The 10342-nt window shown below is 39.8% G+C and overlaps 1 protein-coding gene across 1 annotated transcript; it reads right to left on the bottom strand.

Annotated features, from left to right (window-relative positions):
- Positions 1-3417: 3417 nt before the first annotated feature.
- On the bottom strand, positions 3418-9227 carry LOC112221114 (glutaredoxin domain-containing cysteine-rich protein 1-like). The gene is made up of 4 exons (XM_024383239.2): positions 8618-9227; positions 5496-5735; positions 5076-5141; positions 3418-3801 (listed from the first exon to the last, which is right to left on the bottom strand). Exons 1-4 carry the CDS (start codon positions 9032-9034, stop codon positions 3622-3624), a joined length of 903 nt encoding a protein of 300 aa, XP_024239007.1. The 5' UTR covers positions 9035-9227; the 3' UTR covers positions 3418-3621.
- Positions 9228-10342: the final 1115 nt, after the last annotated feature.

Below are 10342 nucleotides of genomic sequence, written 5' to 3'. Positions count from 1 at the left end.
TGTGAGAGCGCGCGCATCAATGTCATGTGTCGTCATGCAATTTCCAATTCAATTGTTCTTCTGACCATCTTGTCTTTTTCTTTCATGTCTCATTTCCTCCCTCAGGGAATATCAGGCGTTTGTAATGTGGGATTAACAACGCCTATAAAACTAGCATGATTACAAATGTCTCATATTGCAACCCTGTGGGAAATAACGTTGCATCGATGGCGCGCGCGCTCTTGAGATAATCAACGTTATCAAAATATGTGTAGCCTGATAATAATCACCTGTTCTTCCCTATCGTTCATATACCAACAAACTGCTTTGTGTAGAGTGGAAAGATCATGCTATATAGCCTAATAATATGGCCAATGCATTGTTAGATCTGTTTATATATATATATGTTTATATATATATATATTATATATATATATATATATATTCCTGCACCGTATTTTTATTTGTTATCTTTTCCAAGATTTGCCCTACGGAGGGGGGCGCAATATACCGCAATTGGGCATGCTATTGGGTTTATTTCGTCTCCACGACCCATGTCCTAACATTATTCCTCAACGATTAGATTGTGATTAAAAATGTATGAAAGAAATCGGATTAGGCTACACATTCCACCGAATGTGTCAGGCAGATCATGAATGTATAGCCTACGTCGAACAGGAAACAATGACTATCAGTCAGTGAGTGTATGGTAAACAGATTGTGTAGCAACTATTAAAGTCAAGTGTCAAGAGTGAATGAAAGTGATGCGCCTTGCTCTTTGCTTTTAGCCTCTTTACAGTGCTGCCTTGTAGAATAATGTTCAAGCAGCATTGTACAGGGCTATGACAGCATAGAGAGATCCTCACCGCAGAGATACATGTCTGTATTTCTTTGACAGTGGATGGCAGACGGAGAGAATGACATCATCCATCAAAAAACATACAGTCTCAATGAAAGAGATAAAAAGGTACTACATGTCTCACACAGTATAATTGTGTTACTCTAAACATGCAAGATAAATGCTGGCTTTTTAAAATCCATCTCCCATTGCCCTCAAACTCAACTCTGGACCTTGAAGCCAGTTCCACTTCCATTTTTTCATTGTTCCCCTCTAATTAGGGACCGATTTAGACCTGATTTTAGCAATTCATTATCAGGTAGAACAGAAAACCAGTGGGCTCCGGACCTTGTAGGGTCAGAGTTAAGTTCCTCTGTCCTATTGAGTTGCATGGTATTATTGATGTGTAAAGAAAATGCAAAGTAGTGCTGTGCCCTAATGCACACTAGTAGTCACAAAGACAGAACTCTGTAAAACCGTCCCTCTTATTTCACCTCAGGTTAAGACATGGAGTTGCAGTCAAAGTCCTTTCTGTGCTTTGAATAATTTAACGGAAACCTACTGTGCCGTGAAAAAAGATTTGCCGCCTTCCTCATTTTCTCTACTTTTGCATATTTTTGATACTGAATGTTATCAGATCTTCAACCAAAACCAAATATTAGATAAAGGGAACCTGAGTAAACAAATAACACAACAATGACACACTTATTTAATTTATTTCATAAACAAAGTTATGCAACACCCCATGCCCCGTGTGAAAAAGCTATTGCCTCCAAAAGTTGTGTGCCTCCAAAAGTTATACTTTTGAGTCATCTGTCCATAGAACATTCTTCCAAGAGTCTTGATGATCATCCAGGTGCTTCCAGGTGCTTTTTGGCAAACTTGAGTCAACTTTTTGGACAACATGGGTCCTATTATACCTGATGAAAACGAAACACTGTATTCCACAGTAAGAACCTCATACCAACAGTCAAGCATGGTGGTGGTAGTGTGATGGCTTGGGGATGCTATACTGCCTCAGGACCTGGATTACTTGTTTTAATAGAAGGAACCGTGAATTGTGCTCTGTATCAGAGAATTCTACAGGAGAATGTTAGGCCATCCATCTGTGAGCTGAAGCGCAGCTGTGTCATGCAGCAAGACAGTGATCCAAAACACACAATCAAGTCTACATGAAAATGGTTAAAAAGCAACAAATGTAAAGTTTTAGAATGGCTTAGTCAAAGTCCAGACCTAATCCCAATTGAGATGTTGTGGCAGGACATAAAAAACTAGCAGTTCATGCTTGGAAACCCACAAATGCAAGAGTGGGCCGAAATTCCTCCACAGCGATGTTAGAAACTGATCAACAACTACAGGACGCATTTGGTTGGAGTCATTGCATCTGAAGCTGGCACAACCAGTTAGAGTGTAAGGGGGCAATTACTTTTTCACACAGGGGAATTGGGTGTTGCATAACTTTGTTAATTAAATAAATAAAGTAAGTTTACATTTTTATGTTATTTGTTATTTCAGGTTCCCTTTATCTAATGTTAGGTTTTGGTTGAAGATCTGATAACATTCCGAATCAAAAATAGGGGGGAAAATACTTTTTCACAGTACTGTAACTAGTATAAATCCATTGGTAACATATACTTCAATGTTTAAGCTCCTTAACAGCAACCGTGGTTAGTCAGTGATCTTGATGCCTAGCGTCCTATGTCTCTGAAATCTGTTATTCTTCCATTGTTTCTATGCACACATTTCCAATACTATTCAACTGGAATCTGCTATGCTTCCATTGTTTCCATGCACACATTTCCAATACTATTCAACTGGAATCTGCTATGCTTCCATTGTTTCTATGCACACATTTCCAATACTATTCAACTGGAATCTGCTATGCTTCCATTGTTTCTATGCACACATTTCCAATACTATTCAACTGGAATCTGCTATGCTTCCATTGTTTCTATGCACACATTTCCAATACTATTCAACTGGAATCTGCTATGCTTCCATTGTTTATATGCACACATTTCCAATACTATTCAACTGGAATCTGCTATGCTTCCATTGTTTATATGCACACATTTCTAATCTGCTTTTACTGCTTCCACTATTTTATGACTGTAAGGAAAGTGATTTTCTCTCCTTGTGTTCTTTGATATTATTTTATTCTACCTCTGAATCAGGGCTTCTAATATTATTCTCCCTCATTTTATATCAAATTTTATGTAAGTGGAGTATCCCAATAAGTGTTCACAGAATATTCTACTTTCCCTCTCTACTCCTTTATCCTGATCCATGTCGGCCATAGGATTAGTGATGAAAGCTTCATTAACGAGTCAGCCTCCTCAGCCTTAATTATATAACAAGCTTTAGGTCATCAGGCCACCTTTACACTGTTACATATCAGCGATGGTCTTACACCTCAATGACCAGACATAGATTGTCCTGGTTGAGTCCCAGACTGACCCAGGATGTGTCTGTTCAACAGTGGAATGACACTGGATCCATGAGAATTTCACATCATGCAAATTCAAACTTAAAACCTGCTCTTGATCAATGGGGTGTACATGCACCGCAGATAATAGAACTTACACCAAATCATATTTTCTTGAAAACACAGTTTTATTGAGACAAAAAAACATGCTGTGCAAAGCATTATCTCTGATGCGGTCCATATGTACGGTGTCCATATTAGGACAATCTCAGCAGGACATGTTTTTATCTCAGGCTGTCCTATTATGGGCAACATACAACATGTGGCCCTGGTGAAGGGCCTAGGGAATGGGGATATTGGGGTCAGGCACTTGGAGTCGTCATTGGCTGCAGCTGGAACAGGGCTGCAGGCCGTTCTCGTTGCACCAGGTGCACTTCAGGGCTTTGAAAGAGTCTGTGAAGCAGTTGCGGAAAACAGACATCTTGCTACCATGGCACATGGGGCACGGGACGAAGGCAAAGCCCCCACAGGTCTGGCACGTATGGGGGTGCTGTACCCTCTGGGGGAAAAGGCACATGCACTCACACACAAACATACACAAACACACACACACACACGCCAGTCATGCCACTGGCTAAATTCATAGTTTAGCAATGTTCGGTACTGTATGCAAGATCTTTGGGGGTTTGCTCTGCTGCATTGTAGTAAGCCTAATTGGGCTCTTTGCTTTGATAGCTTGCCAACATGGCCTTGTATTCTGCTGAAATTTTCCCTGAGAGGAAAGGGTTAAATGCAGAGCTTTTTTCAGAGCACTATGCCTGTGTAAGTATCTTGCCTCTGTTTGAATCACTTCAGTTCACACAACCTCAATTTGCCACCCCTGAGTGATATGACTCTCACCCGTGTGTGTGAACAAATTTGTTGGATGAGAATCAATAACGAGCCTTCCATTATTGATGGCCATTTATTGATGCCCGTGCATCATTTATGTCAGTTCCCTGATCTATTATTGATGTCATATCTGACTGAGGTTTATTCTTCATTCATTCTCCACTGCTGGGCTGAAGGGGGAATGGAATCAAGGCCTTCTATTCCTATTCTGTACTGTGTATCTCTCTAGATCACTGGTTCTTAATCCTGGTCCTTTGTTTTTGCCCTAGCACTACACACCTGATTCAAATCATCAACTTGTCATCAGGCTTTGATGATTTGAATCAAACCACTACACATCTAATTCAAATCATCAACTTGTCATCAGGCTTTGATGATTTGAATCAAAGCACTACACATCTATTTAAAATCAGCAACTTGTCATCAGGCTTTGTCATTTGAATCAGGCTTTGATGATTTGAATCAAACCACTACACATCTAATTCAAATCATCAACTTGTCATCAGGCTTTGATGATTTGAATCAAAGCACTACACATCTATTTAAAATCAGCAACTTGTCATCAGGCTTTGATGATTTGAATCAAAGCACTACACACCTGATTCAAATCATCAACTTGTCATAAGGTGTTGATGATTTGAATCAAAGCACTACACACCTGATTCAAATCATCAACTTATCATCAGGCTTTGGGTCCCCAGGACTAGGACTGGGAACCACTGCTCTAGATCACAGATACATAGAACTGGTATTTTGTCACAGTAGATGAGTAGCCAATGTGGTATAGAAGTGCTCTACTGCTAGCCTGTGTTTCATTGATGTTTGTTTGGACAGAGGCATCATTTGAAACATGACATTTAACTAGTTAATAACTGTGCAGTTACCTGTGTTATTACTGAACGTATTATATCTGTCGCATGGTGGTACTTGATGAACAATTACCTCAATTTTGGCCAGAAGATCCTGAAGTTCTCCTGATTCATTCATGCCCAATATTTTTTCAGCACCCTGCAAAGTTATTATCATAGTGTAAGATTCCTCATATCCTTACTAAACATATGATTATTTCATAGATGTATGGTCATAACACTGATATGTTCAAGGTGGATTATATATTTTGTTTGAGGGTAATAGGAGCTATAATGTTTCACAATAGGACGGTAGTAATTTCAAAAGTCAACAGTACTCATAAAGCATTTTAGAGTAGGAGTGCTGTATCAGGTCCCTCTGTCCATGTTATCTTATTCGTTATGATATAAAATGCCACACTGATTCTAAATCAGCACTCCTAGTCTGAGATGGTTTATTAATACAGGCTCAGGAATGTTTAAATGAACTGTATGAACAAGTGAAAGCTCTGACCCCGAGATAGTGTCCATCGATGAACACGACTGGTAGCGAGGGAGGTTCGCCCACGTGCTTGCATCGTTCCTCCAGGTCTTTCCCATACTCACAGTCCAGGGCTATGTTCTTTTCCAGGAACTTGACCCTGTGGTTGGAGAAGATCTTCCGGACCAACTCACACCTCTCAAATGTGGCCCTTACTACTCGGAAGCTGGTGGTGTATATCACTATCCGCCCAAACTCTAGTGTCAACTTCGGCTAGAAAGGAAAACACATAAAAAATTCAATGAGTTGCTGTATGTGATTAACCATCTATAAAAAGGTAACTGCCAAAATAAATAAACACCAACATAAAGTGTCTTAATAGGGCGTTGGGCACCATGAGCCAGAACAGCTTCAATGCACCTTGACATAGATTCTACAAGTGTCCGGAACTCTATTGGAGGGATGTGACACCATCCTTCCACAATAAATTCCATCATTTGGTGTTGTGTTAATGGTGGTGGAAAACGCTGTCTCAGGCCCCGCTCCAGTCTCCAGTGTTCAATTGGGTTGAGATCACGTAACCGTTTAGAAATTACAACACTGTTTGTACATAGTCCCCCCATTTAAGAAGACCAGAAGTATTGGGACAAATTCACTTATATGTGTATTACAGTAGTAAAAAGTTATGTATTTGGTCCCATATTTATAGCACACAATGACTACATCAAGCTTGTGACTTTACAAACTTGTTGGATGCGTTTGATGTTTGTTTTGGTTGTGTTTCAGATTGTTTTGTGCCCAATAGGAATGAATGGAAAATAATGTTATTGTGCCATTTTGAAGTCACTTTTATTGTAAATAAGAATATAATATATTTTCTAAACACTTCTACATTAATGTGGATGCCACCATGATTACGGATAATCCTGAATGAAATGTGAATAATGATTAGTGAGAAAGTTACAGACGCACAAATATCAGACACCCAAGACATGCTAACCTCCTCTCACCATTACAATAACAAGGGAGGTTAGCATTTTTTATGCTGAAATTTCTAAATGGTTCACCTGATATGGATGAAAATAGCCTCAAATTAAAGCTGACAGTCTGCACTTTAGTCATTGTGTAATTTCAAATCCAAAATGATTGAGTATAGAGCCAAAACAACAACTACATTATCACTGTCCCAATACTTTTGAAGCTCACTACAGTACCTGGAATTTGATATATTCTGTCATCTCTGTATTTTATATGCAGACATCTTGTAGTATTGCAATGTTTCAATCCCTCAAAATCAAGTTTTCATATCTTGGAAAATTACAGTGCTTTAATTCTATATTTCAGGCATATTTGGGCTGTTTTGTAGCTTTCTTTACATGTACTTTCTTTTCACACAGTAGTTTGAAAACACTATACTGCAGACCCTTTAAATATAGCATATTATGAGCCTGTTTCCCAGACACAGATTAATAAACCTAGTCATGGATTAAAAATAAATGGTTTATCTCTGTTGAAATAGCTTTGAGACTTAATCTTTGTCCAGATAACGGGCTCCTAAAGATTACATTTCACAATCGTAACAATGGCCAGACCAGATTTCCAATTTTATGAACATAGAGGGGAAAAGTACCATTTGACTCGAAAATATGAGTTAACAAAATCCTCTCTGTTTAATGTGAAATTCAACTTTGACTGTGGAAATGTATTCAACTTGTAACTTGTTTCAAAAGGGCACTTCTTTGTTTGTTATTAATTGCAGCTACAGTAACTGAACTATCTAGTCTGTGTAACACTACAACCTATCAGAGGAGGCTGGTAGGAGGAGCTATAGGAGGATGGGCTCATTGTAATGGCTGGAATGGAATGAATGGAACGTTATTAAACACGTCAAAAACATATGGAAACCACATTTGACTCCTTTTCATTAGTTCCATTCCAACCATTACAATGAGCCCGTCCTCCTATAGCTCCTCCCACCAACCTCGTCTGCAGCCCATACAGTATTCAGTACACCATATCCGGCAGACAGTGTTGTGTATCTACTACAGCCCTGAGTAACCACACAGGTAATCTCTCTCTACGCCTGGCTGGCAACACTATGCACGCTTTTCACAGGCCTCATTCCATTACCACCAAATCCTGCTCTAGGAGTCTCACATAATTCCCATATTGTGCTTTAATGCAAGTTATCTAATGATGCTTACTGCTCATTAACTCTTTACACAGAAAATGCTAGAAAGCAAAGTATAGATAATTAATTAACCTGATTAGCTTCTCTTGAAACATTTAACGAAATGCATCATTCATTCCCAAGTGACCTTGTCCTCCTTTGTGTTCATTTGTCCAGGGACTGAGAGTGACTACCTGTAACCAGATGTCAGCCAGTGACATTGTGGAGGAGGTTGGCTACTGGCCTTTTACATATATGGACGTAATGCATATGACAAACAGTTATGCGATGTCATTAACACTAAGCGGCCTACGGTGTCCATATTAGGACAGCCTCAGTCTCAGCAGAACTTGCTTTATTATTGTTTTCTACCAGTAGTGGGTTTTGAGAGAAAAACAATATTGAGAGAGTGATCGGTTTATTTGGATGTTTAAACCTGGTTTACCTTGTATACTAATTAGAACGTGTGCTGTGCTGTTCTCGGTCTTGTAATTTATTATATGAGACGAGGATATTAACAGCACCTGTTTTACCTTGGTTATAAAGATACTTTCTAGGTTATAAAGCATCTTTTGATATTTTACGCAGACAAATGTTTAGAATATTAAATCATGTTTATTATGTTATATGGAGCCTGTAAGATTTATAGTGTCTATAATTTAAGCTGACACCCTACACTGTTAAAAGGTAGTCAACTATTCAATTAAAACATAGACTCTTTTTAACACTGTGTAGAGTGAATGCAATAATAACCAGTGTTGACATGTTACTTTTATCTATTTACTGAGTTAACATTATGTGAAAGTGTTACATTTACTCTGTGTAGTGTGGGACAATATTAACAGTTTTGGGTTTTGAATTTAACACTAGAATTTATTTACCATTCGCAATTTTGCTGTGATGCACTAGCAAACAAATGAGAACTATGAAAAAACACTGAAAAGGTACAACACATATTCATCATACTTTCACCTAGATCACTTACCCCAAATGCATTAGGGAGATTTTCAAATAAGGCCTGACCTGCACTGACTTTGTGCTTGACTCCCCTCACAGTCCCATTGTTGCTGAGGATGTTGACACGCTTGTGGCTGATCGGTGCTCTGTCCTTTGAGGTCCCCGCATACATGAGCAGATCATCTGGCTCACTCTCGCTATAATCCAACTCGGAGCCCAGAAACCCATACAGAAAACCATGTCCGTTAGCATCTCCACTTGTGGAAGGTGTACTGATCCGGTCTACATCCAAACTACTGGTGCAGTCTGAATCCAACGAGTCTGATGGCCCCTCATCTTTAAAAATCTCCTTCAGCACCCGACCGCTATTCCCCGAAGCCACGCGGAACCTCAGCTGCTTCTGGGGCTTCTCTTCACCCGGCAGTGTCAACATTGTCTCCTCCATTGGAAAACCCAGTAGTAGATTACATGGTCCAGAAAGGTGCTTTGCAGTCCCCTTCTTCTTTCATTCGAAGCTTAACATAACCACCTTTGACTAGACAAACTATTTTTTCCTCATGGATTACTAGAGTAATCCTCACAGTTTGAAGAGTTCTAAAAAAGACTGGCAGTCCTAAGCTGCCTCGCTCTTGAAGTTGCAGTACAGAACCAGTAAATAATGCATGTATTTCTACCATGGTAACAGAGAAAAGCAACCTAAAGTAAACCGATAGCCCCTGCTGAATAATTCATCACACTTTGCAGTTTTCTCTGAAGATTTGACAAAACAGTTTTGAACAAACTGGCAAAACAGTTTTGAACAAACTGGGATGGATCAGTCTCTAGCCTGTCAAAATTGTACAAAGTAACATTTGCCTGAACAAGGTACACATTCACATTGCACTTGTGTGACTGATTTTCCATAGGGATCTGATTTGAACCGGTGATCATTCATTACATAATATGTCTGTTTAGGAAGAAAATCTCATCTATTGTCTTACAGACATTCCAAGTCTCCAACACCAACACACACCCTGGATGAGGAAGATTGTGACCATTTGAATTGTGTGAAGGCCGAGGCATTGTGCTTGGCAGTAAGTGCCTCCTCAGAATTGTGTTGTGACTACATGCACACACCCGTTGAACATGAATGAATGACATAAGGGGACGTCCATACATCCTTTGTCCTCATTGGTGTACATTTCCCTCCCTTTGAACTCTGGGGGAAAGCAAGGCTGCTGTTACACCAATCGTAGGGCCGGCGTCAGGGAAAGGTGTTCATCAAACACACCTCACCCAACAGTAGTGGACCAGACCATATAATGTATCACGGCCACACAATACCATGGTGTGTCTGCAGAAACACCTTGCCTCAGACATAAAGATACTACCTCAGACATTTATTGTGTCACAGGTGTTGAAGTGTCTTTGTGCAAATATGGTACATTGGTACTTTAGCTAGAGCCGTGACAAGACCACTTTGTTTGAGTCGCCCAGGTCAGCCTCTGAGGGAAGATGGGCCCTGACCCCTCATCCCTGTGCCCAGCTGTCCATGTCGTCGCATGTGCTGATGAGACAGACCAGGGGGAAGTGGGATGGCTCTTACTGGTGCCTCAGAGGCCTAGTACTATGAGATTGGCTGTGGTGCCAACTCCTATTGATCTGAGGCGACTCTCATACTCTCATAGATTTTTTGATGATATGAGAACATTAAAGTGGCAATCAGCAGTAGAAACAATAACAAAGCATTTCCCTGTTTTGGTAAAAGCTGAGG

Source organism: Oncorhynchus tshawytscha, linkage group LG21 (assembly GCF_018296145.1).
Source record: "Oncorhynchus tshawytscha isolate Ot180627B linkage group LG21, Otsh_v2.0, whole genome shotgun sequence".
Lineage (NCBI taxonomy): Eukaryota > Metazoa > Chordata > Actinopteri > Salmoniformes > Salmonidae > Oncorhynchus > Oncorhynchus tshawytscha.
Note: the sequence above shows the minus strand (reverse complement) of the source record. Positions and strands in the feature narration are given on the sequence as shown.